Below are 23,445 nucleotides of genomic sequence, written 5' to 3'. Positions count from 1 at the left end.
GGGTCAATTTGACCCGACTTTCTGGGTTGGTCCAAGTTTTCACCCTGCAGTTTTAAGGGTGTAGTAAGACGACAAACATCTGGGGCAAAAATAAGACCAGAAGAAAAGCCATGGTGCCAGGATTTTGAAGGACTCGCAATGCGGTGACGCAACAGCGTGGCCCACCAAAAGGAAAAACCTGCAACATCATGAATTCACTCTGAGGCCTTGGTGCCCTCCCTCTCCCTCTACGTCACCGCCTAATTGGCAGCCTCTTGCCAGAGGCTTTAAAAGGCGTGAGCGCGTCTCTCAGCTCTCCACAACAAGCCCACCCACCCATCCACCGAGCACCACCACCTCCCCCAGTTGCCCCACTTCGCTGTCGTCCTCCTGGCTGCAGCATGCACGCTGCTCCCCCGCTGCTCCTCAGCCTGCTGCTGCTGCTCCGCGGATGCTGCTGCGCCTCCGGAGCCGCCGCCAAGGCTTGGAGGCAGGTGTCCAACGACGGCACGGAATTCATACGGGACTACTCTCACAACAGCAATAACAACACCATGAATAACAACAACAGGGCCAAAACAGGAGGAAGAACAAGCAACTCAGTCTCTTACAGTAAGTGATTATTATTCCTCATGCCTGTACATTTTTCAGTACCCAGACAAAGATAGGAAATCTCAGCTAGTGTCATCCACGGTGTGTTTATTTGAAATGTTTGATTGTTGGAAAGCCCACAGGCGAAAGGATAAAAGAGCTGAAATCCACCAGATTTTTTTCCAAGTAGAATATTCCTGTTCAAAGCTTTGACAATCAAATTTAAATACTCGTTAAATCTAGACAGTGATTAAAAATCATTACAAGCGTTTAACAATATAATAAAGTCATTTCAGCATAAGGCAAGATCATTTTTAAAATTATATTGATACCTTCTCTATTTTAGTTATCAAAAATGCTTCAACTTTAGGTTGCTTATCAGCAAAAATTTTTGGAACATCACATTTTGACTATTTGAAATATTTAACAAAAAAACATCTTAGTTATCACACTTCAACTCTATTTTTTTTAATTGGATTTGATTATGTCAGAATCAGATTTACACGCGCAATCCTGCGGTTTCTTTTCTGACACAAGGGGAAGTGGAGCCTACACACAGATATCGGAAACCCCTTATTTGTTCATCAGTTCATTGCCCGTCTCGCTTGACACTATTAGTCAAGCTCCGCTTAGGGATGCAAGCTTCTGATTGCGGTAACATGTCGGCCTTAATAGAAAACACCGGCCCTCTTCTGGCTGCGTATTTCCATGAGGGAGTCTGGAAATTGCTTTTTTAACGCTACGCTGCCTTTGAGAATGATTCCCACCTGTGGCCTGAGAAGGGAAAATGAAGATATAACCAAATGCCAGGTGTCAGATTTGAGGTCTTCTTTCGCCTGTGTGCTTTCCAAAACACTACATTGCCGTTTTCAGTCAGCTCACAAGGTTTTAACTTTTCCCTGACGACTTTGTAGTTTTACTTTTAGACAGATATTTTTACAACAGGATAGCAGCATCATAGAAGAATGCCACTAGGGAGCTTTAACAACAATGACAACAGTATTGGCGAATTCCCCATCTATGGCTTTACTTAAGAAAATTCTTTGTCAGCTACAAGCATAATTCATGACAAATCCGTAGTGTCAACCTAAAGTCCTCAATATTTTAAAATCGTATCATACCCCCTGAATCGAGAATCGTTATCAAATCGTCTCTTAGTAGCAATGCACACCCGTAATTATTTTAAGGTAATAAAAACAACCCTAAATTGAAGCTACATCTTCAACATGCCCTGAAATGCCTGTGGGTCATGACTTTTTCCTTAAACGTCCAGAGTCATTAAAAATGCGGATACCGAGCGATCGTGCGAGCCGTCGTTGTGTACTGCAGCCATAGAAAGAACATCGGGATCGGGTTTTCTCTAGGAGAATAAAACGGAGGTTACTTCTCATGCATCTTTTTGTGAAGTGGGCCCACAGGAAAGCAGATCCCTCGCCCGTTGTTTGGTCCTTTTAATACACCGCTAAAAGAAACTCACAAAACAACAACACAATAGCCCTTGCATGCGTCCGTTGAAAAGATGCGGCCGAAACTGGAGATGACATTGTTTTCTCCGTTGTGTTTGTTGCTTTAGACGGCCTTTTAGTCTTTAGTTCGAACATTACCGAAGGCCAGCACGACTGTATGTGCCAGGCTCAGAGCTCCATTAATTTTGATGGAGTGCTTAACTGGCTCCTCCGCATCAGCTGATGGCTGCCAGCTGGACGTCTGCGCCTGGAGGCCGTAGCCACCAGGGAGCGTGGATGAAATTGAATTAACAAACACTTGACTAAATATGGTTGTTTTTGAATCTCGAAAAGCAAATCGCGCTTTAATGTTCTGACCTACTTTTGCAATTAGGGATGGGTATTGACATTGAGAATTACCAGTAGGCGTCAAGCCATTTCCATTTAGAAAAAAAATCCTATTAATTTTTGATACACCTTGAGCCATGGGTAACTGGAGCCATGAGCGTATTAAAATTCTAATTCTAGTGTTTTTTAGGCTGGCCCAACACATTTGCTCGAATAAAGCCATGGATGGAAAATATATTTGTTTTTCAAATCTGTTGTTGATGTCAATGCTCCTGCTGCATGTTCCGCCCCCAAGATCTCAATAAGTCACAAACTTAGCAGAGGTCGACTTTACCACTCTATTTAAACTAAGTACTGTTGAGTCATTGAGCATCAGGTTAGTCAGTGATGAGGCAGTTAGCCGATGTATTTTTCCAGTGTTTGTCTTGTAAGCGAGCGTAACGGCAATATCCCGCTGTTGTTTCTCAGGCGCCTCGGAGCTCAGCTGCAGGGAGCTGCTTTCTACCCGCTACATCACAGACGGATCCTGTCGTAGCGCCAAGCCGGTGAAAGAGCTAGTGTGCTCGGGCCAGTGTCTACCCTCACACCTCATGCCCAACTCAATCGGCCGTGGCAAGTGGTGGAGGACCAGCGGCGGAACCTCAGACTACCGTTGCATCCCGGCGCACTCGCGAACGCGCCGGGTGCAGCTGCACTGTTCCAACGGCAACACTCGGACTTACAAGATCCGCATGATCACATCTTGCAAGTGCAAGCGCTTCCGGCCGCACCACAACCAGTCCGAGGCTAAGGAGGTCCCGCGGTTGCCCCGCAAGAAGAAGCACGGCCGCTCGTCCCAGGACCGAAACAAGAACAACACGCCCTTGACAGACAACTCGTATTAAGAATCTCCCGAGTACACACAAACCTGACCGATCTCCGAGGAAATGCAAGAGCGATTTCACCCCAGAGCGATTTCACAAGCTGAGCTGACTTCAAGTGTTTTTCTGCCAATCTCAGTTTACTTTTCTGCATGACAAACCTTAAATGTCCGGGACTCGCTATGAGGGGACGTCGCAGTGGGTCCTCGTCCTGATATAAATGCATCTCAAGCGTAGCAAACATCCTCCCCGCCGGGCCCTCAAAGCCATCTGTACAAACACACGACGCTAGCTCCCCTGCTGCATTTAAGACCGACAAGGTGCACCAAAGGGGCCGTAATCCATCTACATCTGTCTAAACGGGACACTGGCAGCTCATGAGGGTGAAGGGGTTCCAAAGGAGGGATGGTGACAGCTTCGCAAAGAGGCCTCCCACCTCTTTGCCCCCCCCCCCAAGGCCTCAATAGCCCCGTGGCGCTCTCACGTGATGACGAGCACTCGGCATTCCTTGGATTTACCAATTCAGTGAGCCCACGAATGGACCTGATAGAAGAGTGATCCTCCTCCTGCCATTCTGTAAATACGCCAAGAACACGCTTCGCCATTTTTCTTGTGGACGAGGTGGGCATTTATCCAGACATACCCCCCCCTTTACCAACGCACGTGTCATTCCCCACCGATTTCAAAGCATCCTGATGATGTTTGCTTGTTTTGGGGGACTTTTAAAAAGAAGCAAGTGGAAAACATTTGTCACTCGTTGTGCATACCTGAGTGTTGCCCTTACCAGGCTGGGGGGAATCAGGTGGGAACCAGTGACTGGCGAGAGGGGACGATTTCCACTAACGAAAGAACTGCATATTTATTTTTTTCCACATTTAAATTATTTATGCAACCTTTTTTGTAGTATATAATAATCGCCATTATTGTCATATAGTACGACAGCGCAATGAAATACTGTGCAGTACATGAATAAAGCCAACGCAGATACATTTGAAAAGTGGTGTGCTTGTTTTATTCAAATGTCATGCGTCGAATGTGTCTCACTGACTTTCACGTTGGATCTCGTGACAAACTTTCTTTACCGTAAGTACCTGTGACTCACAAATTTACAGGTAAGTCAAAAACTGTCATACTGTTGTCTATCGCTAATGTAAAAATTTAATTTTGTCATAATCCAGGGACTCCCTGTAAATGCCATATGGCCATTGAAATCAGTTCATTTAGGAATTTTTATTCAGTCTTTCAAAAATATAAGGTGCACGCACAAAACGTAACTCTAGCGTGGGCGTTATCTGGGAGCATTTGATTTCACCACATCATCCCGAGCGGGTGGTCATTATGTCATTGCCAAGTCTTGTTTTCCTGGAGAGAACAGACATGCCCCCCATTCGTTTGCTCGTTTGGCCAGAGTAAAGAATGTGTCCCTTAGGAAACCTTAGACTACGGCGCGGTGACGCTGACAAAGCATCTGTCCCGTGTTAACGTGCGCACAACACCGCAAACTCCCAGTGACCCTTTCCCAACCGCGGTGTAGGAGACGTCAAGCGCAATCTACTCCCAACCAATGCATCATGTCCACCGCGCTCGCTCTAAGTGTCATCGGAGGCGCTCGGAACTCCAGGTGCACGCGTCCCATAGGTCCCGCTCGGAAAACCGGCTCCTCATATCGCCGCAAATGCTGTCGGCCTTGAGAAAATATTTATAGAACTGACACGTTGACCACAATAAATGCTCACGGGCTTCCTTTGTCCTGATCTGGGAACGCAAGTGAGAGAAGTGGGAGGAATTCAGTCGGTCCCAAAGCTGTCGGCGGGCTTTCAATCACGCCTCCATTGTACCATTTGTAACTCCAGACAAACGTACAAAACATGCTCCTGCAAAAAAGCCTTGCTCCCAAAGTTGTTTATTTAGAACCTGGGGTTTTGTTTAACCACCTCAAAAAAATCTTTGGTCAATACTGCCAATCAATTATCGTTTTGGTGTCATGATGTCATAATGTGAACTGCACGATGATTGCTCTTATTGAACCAAGAAATGTATTGGTCAATTTATGGATCTAACACCTGCTGTGAATTTTGCCTTGTTGAGAACAACAAGGGCGTAGTCTTGAAACTCTAAACACGTTTGAAAGTTTCTTTCACATATTTAGAAAAGGTCAAATGAAATTCATCTATCATGTTCTAGTGCATTTAAGGTTCATCCTGAAATTTCACCTAAAAGCCAAATCTCCCCTGCAGCATCTGTTTTATAAGTAGCATAAATCCTTTACATTGGGTCTCATTTTTGGGGGAGTGATTCCTAAAATCTGAAGACCTCTAGAGAATTGGAGCTAGGAATTCTTGAACATTTTTGGCGCTAGGGAGCACTTTCGTCTGAAGAAGATTGAATCAGATTTGAGCTCTTTTGTTTCAGCCACTTGCTTGATTTGTTTTTAGGCCAGATGAGAAAATCTTCCCATTAATCCGGTTTCTGCCCTCCATTGGCAGGGTTTTGGCGCACTGCGAAAGAATTTGGCTTACGCTGCTACATGAAAGGTAGCAGCGTGTACCGCTTTGATACCATACTTCTTATTTGGAAAAGAACTCTTTGAGGTGAAAGGAGGCTTCGTAGCACTAACTAGACCTGCCAGAATTTTCTTTATTAGCCTATCATCAAATGCATGCCTTGCTAGAGTTATTTAACTCGTAAAAGCGAGTACGTCAACAAAGTGACGTCCACATGAAACGGGATCGATCAAAAACATTTTTACACAACAATTCCTGCGGCCTGCCAAAGGCTAACCTAATAAAAGTTGGTAATGTGTCAAATATCTTCATCGACAGCTTGTGCAAGCAAGAGCTCTCCAGGAGGCTTTGCGTAGATGAAAAACATTTTACTGGAACTGCAAACACGCCGACCTTCGATGGCGATTACGCCACGTCAAGATGATTCCGCCCCCGCAGTAGTTTTCAATCACGCTTTTCCCAAGACTGCAAACGACAGCTGGAATCAAAGACGTGTGTACGGTGAAGGATGATCAAACTGAGTTTCTTGCGGCAAAACATTGAATTTGAGAATCCTCAGCGTCTTAGACAGGAGTTGAGGAAGTGGCTGTCAACGGGAGAGTTCTTACTCTGAAGTTCTTCAGGAATTTCCGCGTCGTTACTCATCATCACCTGATAGGGATCCTGTTAAAAACGTAACGCTTCTAAGTGAAATATGTTCAGTGCGGGATTAGACAAGCACAGTTTGTTTTACTCGTCGACATGTTTGACCTGAAAAGCGGCTCGGAGCTTCGGCGTGACGTGTTTACTTGCGGCAATCCTGGATAAGCTTCAAAAGTAGCAACGGGAGTTTACACAATGTCACTCGGCAGTTCGCGTACTGAGCGGATGTTGACTCTGCAGAGATCAGTCCGACCATACACACAACGTCCCTAAAGAGAGTTTGTAACTTGCTTCTTGAGACTATTCGATAACTGTGTTTGTCTTTCTCTACTGTTGTTTCTGAATTCTTATCATCTAAGATCATCTAAGTAATTGTTCTTTAAAAATTCCTTGGGTTCTAACGGCTTTCGCAACGTAACCGTAATCAAGTTTCATTAGGGGTGGTTAGATGCTGCACCCATCTGAGGTCAGGTCCAGCCTAGGCGCTGCCTCGTAACACACCTCCGAAAAGCCGCTTCAACTCTTGTTAAAAGGTCTTGACAGTTGGGCCTTCCCCAGGGAAAATTCCTGGTTGTGTTCCCACCCTTTTGCCTTGCGTCACGAGCTAAGTGGCTAGCAGGTTAGCATTTAATCGGGATGAAAGGGCTCCATTCATATATTAGAATTCAGGATTGAGCAGTGGTTTCAGCTTGAGTCAATCATGGAAGATTTAAAGGGAAGCAGCACGTGTGTGGGCGGCGGTCTGGCTTGTTTTGACAGGAGATCGTCCGACGCCCGACCAAAACCTCTCCTCCCGTTTTGAATGGCGAGCAAATGATGAGTCAAACGGTTCGTCTCCATGTCATCAGTGTTAACCGCGATGACGCTGGAGCCAGACAGGCTGCGACTGGCGAACCTTCCCCGCCATCACACTGCTTGGCCTAATGCTTCACGACGCCTCTGGCACGTAAAGACACTTTGGAAAGTGACGAGCAACCTCAACTAGTTTGTGTTTGGACTTGATTATTAATAGAGGAGACAAACGTATTCTCAGTTTGTACTGAAAAAACACTTTGCTAAAAGTCAAAGTGAAGTATACTTCAAGTTTGTAGTTTTAAAGCTGTTAGCAAAAATTTTATGTAGCCTCACTTTATGTGCTCTGTAAAGAAGCTGACATTAGCTTAGGTTGCTACATATGCAGCATGACTTGCTTCTTATTTCTGCTATGGTTGGCATCTTACCCCACTCTCCCCTAAATTAGTTTGGAGCTTGGTCCCAAAACGAATTTGGGACGCTGCCAATAGCCTTAATCTAAAAAATTACAGACGCCACGTTAGCTCGTCTGCGATATCGAAGGAGACGGTAACCAGTGGCGTAGGGCGCCTCTCAAAACAACAAACCCCGAAGGCGTCGTGTCCGCCCGCGCAGACAGGCCGGTGCCTTTGTGCTTGTTTGTATGTTTGTCGCAGCGTTTTCCTCTTTCCCACTTGATAATATTTCCCGTTCCCATAAGCACGCTGGCTCTTGGGCCCACATGGAAACGGTTTTAGTTTCACTTGATCCTAACCCGCCTTTGGATGAGGATTCAGCGCAATCAGCTCCAAAGATTGCCTCCCATCCTTGTGGCTGAGGCTACATGACCCGGGAGATATCTCCTCCATCTCCACAGCTTAGGAGATCACGATCACTCCCGCAACTCCCCCACAAACCTTAAACACCCTGTCCCGGTGTTGACCCCGCCCGCAAAAACGCGGCGGCGATATTTTCAGTTGTCATTAAACTGTCGTTCCACCAGATTAAGTGCTAGGAAGAATATTGCAATTCTTTCTGCATTTTCTTCATTTTTTTTTGGGTGAGGGGAAATGTGATTCCTCCCCCGAGTCCCCAAATTCGTAAACGACATCATGACATTGACATGTAAATAAATGACTGACTTTTTTACTCTAACAATAACAGAAGCCTTTTCCAATTTTCAGGACCCACAAAATTTTGTTGACCCTAAATTTGGGAAATTCAGAAAACGTTGATGTCGACTTTATGTTGACTATTTTTACTCCATATGATAAAATGACAGTACAGTAGCATTTATATGATTTAAAATCATTTCATTTGTAATGTGAAACTAAAAGCTATGACCCTAACTTGACAGGAAGTCCCCTACCATTAGCATCTCCTCACCAACAAATTTGTCTAAGAGCGTTCGACGCGGGATGAAATACGGCTTGCGGAGTACCGCGCCAAGCGTCTCCTCGCAAAAGTGGCGGACGAGGCTGTTTTTACGATGCCATCAGTCATCTTTTTTTGCTGCCACTTGGCAAGCGCGCCAGGCACTTTAAGAAATAGAAGCAATTAAATATAAAGAGGGGACAGCGGTGGTGTCACCAGTTAATCAGCCGCACCATTTTTTTTTTGGGTCGCTCCAAACTGGAAAGTGAGTTGTCTGCATGAATCTGGACGCTGATCAAACGAAAGGATTATAAACCCAAAGAAAAGTCACATGAAGCTCTGGTGCTAAAATGTTTAATTCCAGTCATAGGTTCTATTAGGGGCTTTTTTTTGCGATATCAACAGAAGTGCACAAATAGTTCACTTTTTGTGGAGGAGCAATCGAATCGTGCTTCCTGTTGATTTGTATCAGCATAAACTACAACATATTTATAGATTATGATAGATTACCACGCATGCTTTTCATTGGACGGAGTTGATATATAAATCAAATGACATCATCAGTGCACCTGCTCGGCCGCTGTAGATAACAAACGAGAATATTTGCAGTTGATAAATGTCTTCTTTTCGGGCCTTTAAGTTCAGTTTTCCTGAATCGCATGATGATGATTAAAAACGAGCCATGAGCGCTGATGACCGAAACAGACCGGATCGGGATCCTTGGGCTGGAGTCCACCTCTGGGATGTCCCCGCGTTGACCTTCAGTCTGAACTGTTACAAGTTGAGCCATGGCATTCAAACGCGGCACATGTGGCCACGTGTGCGCGCCCATAAATATTCCCCGTGTAGATGGCTGGTTCATCCATCAGCGGAGGGCCCGGAAGCCTCCGTGTTCCCAGCAGTGTGGGAACCTCCCAAAAGGTCCTCGTGTACACGTCAACAGGTTTTTCAATTAAAGCTTTTAGTCCGCAACTCGGGAACATTATCATCCTGATTTAAGACAACTTCTTCTGTGGATTAAATCGTCAATGAGAGAGGTTCGCATGGGAAAATTGCCCATTGTTTTTATTTTTGTTGGTTTCCGGGGTCAAACTGTCATTGTCATAAAATCTTTATAGACTGTACAAGCAATGTTTGAAGGAACATTCTCAACGGTCCTTATTCTACCTCTGGTAACAGTCCTTGGTGGTTTAGCTTGTTGGCTTCCATTCCTTCCAATAGGAGTTAGGTTATAGGTCACAATGATAAATACACATTTTTAAAGTATTTGTCAGTCTCAAGTTTAAAAAAAATGACATTTGAACAGGGGTGTTTACACGTCGCCTTTCATCGTCTGGACCACCTCATTGTCGAAGCCCCCATTTATGTCATCGCTAGGTGAGCTTTTCCGTGTTCTTCCTGAGAGGGTTGAGATGTCACACGTGTCAACAACTAGCCCCAAGAGCAACATGTGTACCCGAGCCAAGGATAAAAGCGAAAGAGGTCGCGGCTGTTTCCTCCGTCGAGCCAGAGACATAATTTGACACTGACCATCCTCTTCTTCTTTTTTTCTTCTCTTTCATGATCTTGCGTTTGATGTGCTCCACGATTGTCTTCACTGCAACCGTCAACAGCTGGCGTCAATTTACGGAGGAGCGATGAGGCGTCCGTCAGAGGTGAGCAACAAGACACAAACAGCAGGACATACAGTTGGAAAAAATCAAATCTTTCCTTAACAAACAGTTAACTGTATTTTTATGATCGTACTTAATACAATAGACTTAAAAAAAATGAATGATGAAAAATAAAGCATGTGATTTTAATAAAAGAACACAACTCCAGTCAAGCCGAGTGTTTCGCCAGCCTGGAGATCCCAAACAAAGGTTTTCAGGTCGATTTCATGTTTCAAATTTAAACTAAAAAGAGAGCCAGCAAATTTCATCAAGCTACAAGTGTCAAAATAGCTAAGCAAACATTCCCGTTGATGTTCCAAACACGCGTCCTCTGGTGAGCGACAGTATGACGCCGTTCAAGACAGAAACCGGAGATCCCCCAGATGGGAAACCATCGCATCTTTGCTTTGGGCGGGGACGAGAAACCGAGTGCAATCGGACTCCTCCTGTATCCTCCGAAGCTCGCAACGGGGATGGGACTGACGTTCCCGGCCACCGTCGTTCCGCGTCGCTGCAGGATCCATTAGGAAAGGCGGACGAGCAGAGGAAGATGGCACATCAGTTAAACATCGTCAAGAGAATCGTTCTCCTTGTTGGATGGCTTGTCGAGCTCTGCAGCATCTGTTTTCCAACAAAAAGTCTTTTGTAGCCTCCCTCATTACAAGATCTGGCACATAAAATATCGGATCCAAAGCGCAAAACCAAGTATCTTGTCCCGGTCCAGTATTCTGGAAGCCGCTCCAAAATGGAGCATATTTCCCCGAGGTGCCTTCATGGATCTTCAGTGAAGCCATACTGCGTCAAAAACATACGCGAGGGTCATAAAAGTGTCCACCTGATGTTTATGTAGCGGATAAAGCAGGCGTGACACGACATCCAGAATCGAAACTCCTTCCTGACCACCAGCATCTGTTGCTCTGTTTTCCAGGATAACTTATTTTGTAGCCTCTATCGATCATACAAGTATATCTGATACAAAGTAAAAAATAAATAAATAAAAATAAATCCCCTTCTAGTCTTCTGTAAGCTGCTTCAAAACTGAACTCAAAGAATTCAATGATGTTCTTCATCTAAGCTAATGTAGCGTAGCCAGCTAACCAAGCGTGACGCAAAGTCCACAACAGGCTAATACAAAGAACATAACTCATCCGCGACTGTGACCTGACAGACTGACGCCATTGTGCACCTGCAGAACCGAGGTGGGGTGGTGTCCCCCGTTGTAGCAAGGCCTCCGGGAACCCCGTCAGGTCTAGTGTATGTGAAGTTTGTCTCCCTGTAGATTTGCCTCCAGGGGTCTGATTAAAGTGGTCAGCTGTGCTTGAGGTCGAAAGACTTCATTAGTGTATTATGGAGCTTATATATATTTTTTTATACATTGTTATAGCACGAGTCGGTTTCACTTCATCCAGATATGTGTGCTGTAAAAATGAGCAAAGCTTCCCTTGTTGGATTCCACCGCCAGCTTCTTCCCTTCACATTCCCGTCTGATGATCCCCATTCATCAAAAACGTCGGAAATCTTTCCCTTTTTCTTTGGAGGAGGGGTTGTGGAAACAAAAACACGCAGATAAATGAGGAAGAATTTTGGATCAGCTCGCTTGTGTTCTTGGATCGCCATCCAATGTGCAGGTGTTTCCACGGCAACAAGCCATCCATTTTCCATATGCCGTTCAGGGTCACCTAACCCCAGATGAATAGATCCCGAACTGGTCGCCAGTGGATGGCTTTGATATTTACAGTACATCTGATAAAGTTTCAAGATGGGACTCGGGTTTCACATGAAGCGGATTCAACTACATTCAAACTCTACTTCAAATCCCAAACCCTTGAAACCTTTAACCTATTTTGGAACCTTAACTCGGACTTGAAGTCTTCATTTAAAATCTCAACTCTGTTGTAATCCCGGAAAAAAAAGGACCCTGTGTTTGAATTGTAACCCACGGCAACGGCCTCAAAGTCAACGATGTGAAAAAACTTTTTTCGTGACAATCCAACAAGTGAATTTAGCGGCACCCTGGCCTGAACTACGAAAGGAATGAAGAACAAAAGCACATCAAAGATTTAAATGGATGCGATGGCTCATTTTTATGATAACTTCCATATTTCACTTTGAAAAAGACGCTGGGAATTGATGCGTCTGCATGTCGCTTATTGGACGTATTTAACGTGCTTATTTTGGCAAAGCTTCCTGTGAAGTGCGTCCAGAGTGCAGTTGATTAAACAACGACGGGTAATAAAGGATGGGAAGCAACCCCCCCCCCCAAAAAAAAAAAGCAGAACAAAGACCAGCACACGTCAAGTATTTCAACCCGCTGGTCTGCCGATGACATTTATGCGTCTTTGTTGTGCATTTGCAGCTCTTTTGCAAGACATCCTGCTGGCTGCTGGCCAGCACCGCCACACGAAGACCCCCCACCACTGCACCCCCCATTGATGTGATATCATACCCCCTTTTGAAAAGAAGACCCCCCTCCTCTTCTCCATCATATCACAATAACAAGGTTAGTTTTGCTAACAACGTGCACGGCACACTTGAGCTAGCAACATGTTATTACTACGGCTCTATTTATTTATGAATTAATTATTTTATTTATCTATTAATTACTGGCTACAAAAAATAATTTTGCATGTTTTTAAGCCACAAACAATTAATTTGATGTCTCAAACGGACAACCCCCTTTCCCCAAATCCCTCCGAGGTTCCACCGAAGCGGCTAAAAATAAATCCCGTCACGCGTAGCGATGCTCTCTCGACTGCCACGATGACATCGCTCGCGGTCCCGGCGTTTCCATCTCAGGAAGTTTGCTTCCTGGCAGGACGTGTTTACACTCGTCTGTCAGCTCCGGTGATTTATTTGTACTCTGACTTTGTCCCAGAAGAGTTGTAACAGCAACAAGCTGCCTGCCCGCCCGCCCGCACACGCTAGATGATCACTGACATCCATCTCAAACAATTAAATGTGTTTATTTTTCCCTTTGAGAGGAGAATTATGACTTTAGAAAAACATTTACGGCACATCTAGCTAATGTTTTATGCTAATGCGTCCCATGTTAGCCATGCATCTCAAGAGTCCCTTGTCCCTGAAATTATAATTTAAAACCATGGCTCGAAATCCAAGTCCCAACTTGAAAGCTTTATTTGAAACCTTATCTCTGTCTTGATACCCCAATCCTGAACAATGTAGATCAGAAAATGCAGTAATTGAACCTAAGAATGTCATCTAATACCTAACAGGGCAAGGATCAGCCAACCAAATGTCGTTTACACGTCACACCATTCCACATCATTCAATCAGTCAATCCCGTTTTTTCATTTGTCGACGCCTTGCTGGCAAATGAAGTGTTTAACGTTGCGTCGCTGCTAAGCGTGTCGAAACGATTGTGTTACATCACGCTGGCCCCTAGGCTCCTCAGTGGCTAAAACGACAGCTGGGATTTGGAATCACATCCTCCACCTCCTCTTCCTATGCGTTCGCGAGCGTGTTAAAATGCCGAAGTCAAAGCAAAAAAAAAAAAAAACGCGAGGTTGTTTTGAATTTTGTCAGACGCAAAACAGCTCAAAGCTTTTTAACGATCGCATTTATCATCACAATCATAATTAGGGGGGAAAAATGTTCAGGCCCATGGGAGGGATTGGACTGGTGTTCTTCATTTGGCTAAAGAGCTCGGATTCTTGCATCTTACGTACGCACACACATACACACGTGCGCACCGTGGTCCAGGGCGTGTCTTCACTTTGTTCAAGTCGAGCACCTGATTGGAAACATCGGGATTCATATCCTAACTAGGCCGTTTTAAACACTCTCATCTGTGCGTGTGCGTGTAGAGCAGGTGAACTGTGAAAATGCAGACACACACACTCACAAGCACACACCGGGAGTGAAGGATGCTTCCTCTGACTCAGGCGTTTCCATGGATTATCATAAATCGTATTGCAGGAAATCCGATTCTGCATTTCATCCGTGCTCTGGTATCGGTCTAAAAAAAAGTGTAAATTAGAGATTAGAAAACCAAGAAAGACCTGGAAACCTTTTGCGCAGGTGCTTGGATTCTTTCATCGCCCCCTACAGTACATTAAGATGTAGTGCAGATACTATTTAAGGTACCGTACACATCAGACTGACATCAGGTGAAAACTTGCGCAACAAAAATACTCAACTACAACAGCAACAAAAAAAAAAGGAGCGAACGCTCAACGCGAGCCAATCTTTGCTCCGGGGCGTGTCCTAAATATGCTTCCAATCAGTGTATCTCATCAAAAAAGAAAAGCATCTTTAATCAGCGCAATCGTTTCGGAATCAAACAACATGTTTGTAATCAGTACGCACTCGCGCACGCAATACGCTGACACGGGTGACATGATGGAACCTTCACGTCATTGTACATGTACAACAGATGTTATATTCAATATAATCATGCCCTGACAATGATTAATGCTATCAATTCATTTCCCTGCTGCTCTGTGTGCGCCTGCGGTGACACTTAGGCCAGTCAGCGTGAGGTTGGCGATGCTGACGCATACAATCCATGATGGATGGACGGACGGATGGAAATTCTGCTTTCGCAAAAGTCCCCGGCTGCCATCCCGTGCAGTGTCCATGGTGATGCGGCCACTCGCATTCCCAGGCCAAGGGTAAGGTTTTAATTCAGGCCAATTCAATTCAAGCCTTGGATTAGCGTTTTAAACAGGATTCGATTTTTAAATTTTGGCTCTCAAACTAGTTTGAAATTGGGTTTTTTAATGAGGGTTGAAATTTTGAAAATTGTTTCAAATAAGCGTTCCCAGATAAAGGTAAGTTTCAAAACTGGGGTCTCAAACAAGATGCTAGTTGTTTGCTACTTCTCCTCTGGAGGGGCTTTAAATTGTAATCAGGTTGCCATTGTTGTGGAGCTTTTTTTTTGGGGGGGGTTCGAGTGCCACCCAAGTGGTCTTGAGTCCTCGTCGAAACGCTGTGGAACGCTCCCAATCCTCCCCAAGTGTTTGAATTCAGACGCCGCCATCACGTAAATTCCTGGCAGGCGCCGCTTTGAGAGGAGGCTCGTTTATTGGAGGGCGTGTCCCCGCGGAGACGCTCGGACGGGCTTTTTAAAGGATTTGGAGCTATGTGAGGGGGCTTTGAAGTAGCCCCTTTATCATTTTAAGTTTGCATCCACTAGTGGGCCAGTAGTGACGCATGCCTGGATTGTCTTAAATTGGTTTCCACCCAGCAGTTTAAGTTGACAAAGGTGGTATTAACGTTTCTTATCCAAATCTGGTTGACCACATTGTGGATCATCGTCTCATTTCAGCTTAGCATCCATTAGCAAGCCTCGGTTATGAGAAATCATGTTCAGAGTAATGTCTCACCAACAAACAAAAAATAAACTGCCGGGTATAAAATGAGAAAAATGTTGTTTATCCAGAAAACAAACCACATCGCTCAAATGAGAGTTGTGCCCACGCTTAGCACAAATATTTTGCTCCAAGTCTCACTGGGAGCCTTAAACGGACAAAAGCTATTTCGCCATCCGGGCTCCCGGAATGTGATTGTTTCATTAGGGGGACCTTAAGTACCCCACCATCACCCCCCCCCCCCCCCCCCCCCCCCTATTTTTAATTTCTGCTCCCAGTGGCACTCCTGCCTGGGGCCGGCCCGTCTCGGAGGTGCCACGCTGCCAAAGGTTAGCGGGGCCGGCCGGTTCTCAGACGGCGTGAGTGCCAAGGCCAACAGTCTGGTCCTAACGGGACCCCCTCATAACGCCCCCGTGCCAGGATACTTGATGTTTCCTAATATGGTCCCAGCCCTCCTTGCTGTAATTTGGATTTGTAATTTGGAGAAAGTTTGTGGACTTGGCTACTTTGATCCCATCTGCAGTCATGTGGTCTGTAAGCAGCAATATTGTGACATGACTGGATTAGCTGTCAACTGAAGTACGCAATGAAAACCCTTCATCATCCCATCAATCAAACCTTCCCTTGAGTCACTCGGTCATCTTGAGTGACACTTGTAAGGACTCAAGCAGGCGGCTCAGACTCGAACATGGGACCTGACCACAAAACTGTCAATCATCCTTTGCTGGAACGGATGAACATAAATAAATATATTTGATGTCCGAACAGTATCTTGATATCCTGAAATAAATCTGTAAAAGAAGTTCTAGAATAATGACAGGTCTTGGGGCAAAATCCGATGACACCGTATCTTTGTTTGTTTCCACTTCCTCCGTTAAAGCCTCAAGTGACAAAATGAGGCGTCAGTGAGGTGAAAAATAATCCCCGGTGAGCGGAAGTGGCCACCGAGGAAGAGGAGGCCCAAGCTTTGTGTGCGTTCAACACAATGAACGAGCGTAAAGTGAGCGTTGAGTTGATTCATTGTTCGGCCCCTCAAACGTGCCGCTTGAAGGCGGCAGGTCGGGTAACATCCGAGAAGAGGACGAGGTGCGGAGTTGTTGACTTTTTACAATTGTCGCTTCTAATGTTGTTGGCGATTGTTACCGTTGTAGACACTTGAACTTGTCACTTTATCTTCCCAAACTTCAGATATTTATTTTCTTTCTGTCTTTCGATTTAGCGCTTGATTATATAATCCCGTATATTGTACTCGTATATAATAACCGTCATTATTTTGCATTCAGGAGCCTTGGGAAAAAATCTATCAGCGCTACAACTGCAGCTATCAATCAGCGCTTTTCTTCATTGAGGCAAACTGAAAGACATTTCGAGTAAAAGTGCTCAAGGCACTGAGAACCAAATCTCATCGCGCTTGTGTTGCTGATTAGTGGGATGTCCCGGAGGAAATGAGAACATGAGAACCAACTGTTTGGCCGCAACTTTTCTCTCTTGTCTTTACTGCTTTTTTTTTTTGATTGGAAACAAATTCCAGTTCAACTCCTGTTGACTTCAAGGAACTACCTGCCAGGTAGATAAGAAACTGGAAAGTCTTCCATCGCCACGTTTGCATCATTTGGCGTGCGTATTTCCTGTCGGCTTTTGTTTGTGCGTCGTCAACAAAGCGGCTCGCCCCTCGCCGCCGCTTTTGATCTTGCCGCCAGCCGCCGCCCGGACGCTTCATTGCCATGTGGAGTCAGCGCAGAAACATTTGTGTGTTAAATGTGAGACGACACCGAGAGCCGCCGCCGCTGCTTTATGTTTCCCTCGTTTGAGAGGGAGGAATCCGGAATCCAAAAGAACAAAGAGAAGCTTTCCAAGGGATTTTTTTCCCCCCACTTAAAAACCACAACATTGCTCTTGATTGACTTAATGGAAGATGTCATGTTAGTGTTCGTCGTGGCCTTTTGGCTTCCAATCAAGACGTGATCCCATTTGATCCCTGCTTGATGAGCGCCTTCAAAGCCAGCAAGACAGACAAAAGTAATGAGACAGTCAATTAATGAATGGAGCCGAGGTTGGATGACAGCCTGAATCTCAATTGGTCATCCTAGCAAGACATATTAGGCACGTTGTTTTTGCGCTTTGGGCGAGTTCCTTTTCTGTTTGCGGAGAAAGCAACTCTGACATCCATTGGGACATGATTGGGGCAAGCAAAAAAAATAAAAATAAAAAGGAGCTTTAGAACCCGTTTATTATTTAGAGCAGAGAACAAAAAGAGCGAGGGCCATGCGCAGCTAAAGTGTTCTGCAAAGTGTTTCCATGGAGATAATATAGAGCCTCCTTTGTGTACGTGAAAGAGAAGACCGCACGGCTTCACTCGTGACAAAGACAAGCCATCATTTTTGGACTAAACATGTCACAAAGCAGGAAGGAAGGAAGGCCCCACCCTTTTGCTCTACCTGACTGCCATTGAGGCGTTTGGGGAGGGTGTCACGGTGCAGGATATTGTTACTAATAAAGACGAAAAGGAGGTTAAGCGCTGCCAGCCAGCTGTAATTAATCATGAATACTGTGATTGTGTTGGTAGGCCGAGGCGGGCGGGACCTGACTTGATTCACGGAATCCCCGACGACACGGATCCCCGATAGGTGGCTCGTCTTGGCCGATTTATTTTAATCATACCATCAGAAAACAAACTTTTTGGGGGAGAAATGCCAAGAATCCAAAAGGCGTTGCCACGTTTCTCCCCTTCCCGTCCAATCTCTCGCCCGGAGGTCCGAGTCCGCTCTCTCCTGGTGTAAACAGGAAAGCTTGGACGGACTCCATTTAACACGCAAGCGGCCGTCCACGTGTTTATAGTCTTATAGTCCTGCCTCCTTTTGATCCTTTCGCCACGCCTGGCGCGGGCGTGAGGATCCGCACGGCACGCTTCTCGCTGAAGATGCTGACTTTACCAGTCACGTGTGCTAAATGCTAAACGAACAGCCCGAGGGCGCGCCGACCTTCGTAATCGCTAAATGCCATCGTTTGGCGGTACCTTTGCTTACTTTTGCTGTTCCTGCGATTAGTCCAGGAAATGGATGATTATAATTTGGGCCAAATATTTAATGTTCCCATTATTTGAGCGTGAGTGCGTCATGGCCAGCCCACCACGTGTACAATAACACTGGGCTGGATTCCCACAGTTAGGTTGGAGACACACACACATAGCCGGTTTCACTTAGCAACATCAAAATAAGTAGGCATGTCAATCTGAAGTAAAACAACAAAAAAAGTCAGAAGGAGCCCAAAATGACAAATAATGCCTTCCATTATGGTTTTAAAGTTTCGCTTGGCGTGTTTTTAAAATTTAGGAGAAATTTAGGCCTGGAAGCTAATAAGTTAGCTTTGTCTTATAATGCTACAAAGTACTCCCAGTGATTATTGGCAACAAAATTGACAGATGTCACATGGCTCAAATTCCCTTTCACATTCGGGGTTCCGGAATCCTCAAGCCTCGGGAACGTCACCGCTTGCAGTGCCCCAACTCACTCAGCAGAAAGCGGCCATGTCGCTCGCAGGGACTGAAGCGCAACATCTGTTTCTCGGCACTTTGTGGCGCACATGTGGTCTCTTAACCTTAACAAAGACGTCTTCATGTGGTTGACCATTTATTTTCCCAGCCAGCAAAGCAGCACATACGTGCCATATTTTCTAATCAAACCAAAATGCTCTTTTTTTGTCTGATGTGAGGGGAAACCACATGAAGATCCATGAGAAGCTCTTTTAATTCCCTGAGTAAACTCAGGTGGAGCTCGGCGACGTCGGCGAGCAAATCCGCGCCGACTCGCCGGGATTAACGAGCGCGCCGCAGCCACTCGGAGCGCGTCGGCATATTGTTGTGTGTGCTGTCAAAGGGTCACAAGAATTCCCGCTGTGCTGCTGAGGCTGCAAATAACAGTTGTGTCTGCACATCACCTGGGATGTAAAACGCTCCAGAGCCTTAATTCAACACGCTCATGGACATACGAGACCACTTAGACTACATTAGGGATGGAGTCGTACTTAAAAAGGAAAGTCAAAAATTATTTTTCCCACGTGGACGTTGCTTCGGTGATTTTGCAATTTGACATGAGGCTTATTGGCGTTTGCTGTGAAACAACTTCATTGATAGCAGCACAAGCGTGTGTGTGTGTGTTGTGACTCGATGGGCGATATTTCCTCTTGCCAGCTTGCTATTTACAGAACGTCTGTAATGACTGGACGGCCGATAGCAATCTGCACGTTCTGGCCCGCGGCCAGTCCGAGACGCTCGAGCGTGACCGCCCCGCTGCAGTCTTCCACGAAGACAATGCATTAAGTAGTCGTGGGATTCCCGACGAGTCGCAAGGAATCTCTTGCGACATCTGCAAACCACTACGGGTGCATCGTCTTTTTAAAACATCAATCATGTTGTCTTCTTTTTAATCAATTATGAAATAGTTCAGCCCTGTCTTCCGAGAAAAACGCAGCTCTATTTTTCTTATTACGAAACTTCAATAGAAATTTGCAACGGTGTTGAATTCCGAAAAGCGCCACATTCATTTTTTTCTTCTTTTTAGGAAATAAAGGCTGCAGACAAGAGTGGCAATACCAGTTTTCCACAGACTATTGTCATGGTGGATATGGATAAAGTGGTCTCATGCGACCCGGCGTCTCGCCTCCAATCCAAAACCAGCGGCCGACTCGCAGCTCATACTTCACCTCCACTTCCTCCCTCATTTCCTGCTCAGCTGCCAGTTGAGTGCAGCACATGTAATTGCCCTGCGCTTTTCTCCATTCGGGCGCACGGGGACTCATCGGCGGTGAACCCAAACGGGCCTAATGATGGCGCTGTATCTAAATGACCCCCTCAGCACCTCAATGTGTTTATGTCTGCTGGCCAGTAAGTAAACTCTGGCGTTTGGTGGAGAATGCAGCAGATCTCTATCGGCCCCTCTGTTCAAATTTGCGCAATCCAGAGCACATGAAAATACATCATTGGAGGGAGAGGTATGACCTAACTCCTCTCTGGGAGGTGGACGACATGGACACGGCAAACTTGTGCACTCACAGCCAGAGGGGATTTAGTGAGACTGAACACTGCAAGCTAACTGGGTGCGATCCAACAAGAAAGTGATGGAAGGAGGCGAGCGAGCCAGCAAACCAAACTAACTGCACCCAAAATGTCAGCAGACACAAATATTAAGAATAATATTTACAAAAAGGTCCACCTCCCCATAAGAGCGGGAAAAACATACTACTTAGCATGTGCTTCTGCAAATATATCAGCTCAGGCTGATTGTTCCTGACACCATCAAACCATCAGAAGTGCCAGCCAATGACATCACGGTCATCATTGGTGGACATCGACGATTATCTTGTGGAGAAAGTTGGGAAAAAAAATCTCGTGAAATGCCTGCTGGAGAGACTGTCGACGTAAAAGTAAGAGGCAATTTTATTCCCTTTCAAGCTTTAACACACACCCACGCACACAAACACACACAAAGACCAGGTCATTTAGCTAGCTAAACATTTCCCATTTAGAGGCCATTTTACCTCCAACCCTTGCCCACACATTCACATTGAACATCACAAAGCAGACAAACTGTCAAGACTTTCAACGTAAAGGTAAGTGCATCATCTTCTCATCCAGGCTTGAAGACACACACAAAGACCCAGGTCATTTAGTTAGCTAAACATTTCTCATTTGGAGGCCATTTTACCTCTAACCCTTGCCCGCATGTTCACATTGAACAAAGCAAGGGGTCTCAAGACCCAAACCATCAAGACTTTCGACGTAAAGGTAAGTGCATCATCTTCCCATCCAGGCATGAAGACACCTGCACACAACCACAAAGACTAGGTCATTCAGCTAGCTAAACATTTCCCATTTGGAAGCCATCTTGCCTCCAACTCTTGCCCAAACATTCACATTGAACATATAAAGCAGGGGTGTCAAATTTAAGGTCCGTGGGCTAGAACCAGTCCGTGTAGATATGACACAAATAGACCAAATAGAATGTGTTGTTAATTTTGCCCACAGGAGGGCGCACTGACACCCAGCTAACTAACAACCTACCTGAACTAAAATGAGTTTGACACCCCTGATTTAAAGAACTTCCTCACTCTTTCCCTCCTATCTATTCATGTTTTTGCTGGTGGTTGCTGTCATTGCCACTGATGTCATTGTTGTTGCCACTGCTGCTATTAGGGCCCGACCGATTAATCATTCTGCCAATTAAATCAACCAATTATAGATCTTTTCAAAATATTCAACATCGGCCCAAATTTGGCTGATTATTGTGTTAGTCTTGCATAAAACATTTCGTACATGCTGAATGGTGTCCTTACACTGTTTGTCCACTAAGTGAATGGAACATCCCAACAGGTAAGTTTGGGAATGGAGCATTCCAACAGGTAAGTTTGTGAATGGAGCATTCCAACAGGTAAGTTTATGAAATGAACAGTGGCTCAACACTTTGGTTTTTTTCTTTGAAATTTCGGCATCGGCCTAAAAAAATTCATATCGGTCGGGCCCTAGTTTCATGTTTATACAGTATATTTTTATTCTTGCCTTTGATGTTGCTTTTTCTGCTTCTATTGCTTCTACTATTCAATGTATGCCTTTTTGCCTTTCTCTGCTCATGCAGAACTCTTGACACAAACTCACATCAAATGAAAATATGCCTTTAAAGCAGCATGTACTAAAACCCAAAATGTTCTTATGTCTCGAGGGGAATTTAAAAATCCGACGTGAGCGAGTGAACTTCTTATGTGAAGTTTCATTTCAATCTTGCGCTCCCCTAGAGTGATTAGATCACCACTTTTTCGACGGCCAAAATCTCTTTTCAAAGGCATGCTGTTTAGTGATGTATTAATCATATGACTTTTTATTTATTATTTTATTACTTAAAAGGCAATTAACCTCTAAAATAATGTTGCAATCTACTTTTGGAGTTAATGTGTATGCAAAATTAGTAATTAATTACCCTGCGGTGAACATGATTAGACCGTGCTAATGTACTTCTATTAGCTGCGTGTCTGCCAGGTTCCTTACATGGTTCCCATCAAGTAAAGTCACCAACAGTCTAATTTGAAACCCAAATAATACTTCCGACCCCAGCGAGAATGCAAACAAATCCGCCGCGCCCGCCAAAACTAGGGAAAGCGGCGCTGACGGACATGATGTGAAGGCCCCCATCGGCGGCTTGTTCCGGCTGGTTGGGACGGGGAAGAAAATTTCCTTTTGTTGAATTTGTGTGTCCGACACGCCGAGTAATTTCTCCCACGCTGCTTTGCCCCTCGTTTGGTGAAGTGTCAGTCTTCCTGTGTGGTTTTGGATAGTTGATATAGATATCAATGGATTGATATTTCCTCTTCCTTTTTGCCCCTGGGATGGTTTTCCCTTCTCAGTGTTGGCACCAGTTGCTCTCTCAGAACCTGCAGCCTTGTAGCGCAAGGTGATTAAAACCATGTGAGAGATGAGGCAAGTTCTGGAATCGTTTTTCCGAATGAGCTAAGACCACTAAAGTCCGCCCCTGAATAGAGCCTGCAGCAGGTGCCAGAACGGCAATGTTCCCCTTACAATGTCACCTGACTCTGGGGGTCCGCCAGTTGCCATGGCGATGCTGGCCCCGGACTACGTTTGTAGTAGAGGTGGACTGAAGTACACATTGTTGCGACTTTACTCTTTGAAGGAAGCCACATCCCTGCACAGCCAATGATGCTGCGGCTTGCTCGAAAGTGTCATGTGATTACCTCAACTGACCTGAGATGATGTCAGCGAGTGCCATTAGCATCATCATCAGTCACGCTGGTGTTCAAACTGTCAAACTTGTCGCTCCTCAAGCGCACCATCCAGTCAGCAGGAAACGCCGCCAACGCCGCACCGCGCTGTTGACATGATGGCGTTTGTTGGCGGGGGATTGGTTGAGGGAGGGGTCAAGGGGCAGTTGAGGGGGGTACTGTAC

General features: G+C 45.3%; 1 protein-coding gene across 1 annotated transcript; it reads left to right on the top strand.

Annotated features, from left to right (window-relative positions):
• Positions 1-288: 288 nt before the first annotated feature.
• sost (sclerostin) lies at positions 289-4,220 on the top strand. Its single transcript, XM_088359589.1, has 2 exons — positions 289-591; positions 2,832-4,220. Exons 1-2 carry the CDS (start codon positions 381-383, stop codon positions 3,245-3,247), a joined length of 627 nt encoding a protein of 208 aa, XP_088215715.1. The 5' UTR covers positions 289-380; the 3' UTR covers positions 3,248-4,220.
• The last annotated feature ends 19,225 nt before the right edge of the window (positions 4,221-23,445 follow it).

The sequence above is a fragment of the Syngnathus floridae genome, chromosome 18 (genome assembly GCF_059516105.1).
Source record: "Syngnathus floridae isolate MCC-2025c chromosome 18, RoL_Sflo_1.0, whole genome shotgun sequence".
Taxonomy (NCBI): Eukaryota; Metazoa; Chordata; class Actinopteri; order Syngnathiformes; family Syngnathidae; genus Syngnathus; species Syngnathus floridae.
This window is presented reverse-complemented; position numbering and strand designations above follow the sequence as displayed.

Bases quoted from the DNA above. Each gene is read 5' to 3' on its own strand.
- sost (XM_088359589.1), top strand. From the start codon at position 381: ATGCACGCTGCTCCCCCGCTGCTCCTCAGCCTGCTGCTGCTGCTCCGC. The intron at 592-2,831 runs GTAAGTGATTAT...GTTGTTTCTCAG, and splicing joins AAGCAACTCAGTCTCTTACA to GCGCCTCGGAGCTCAGCTGC.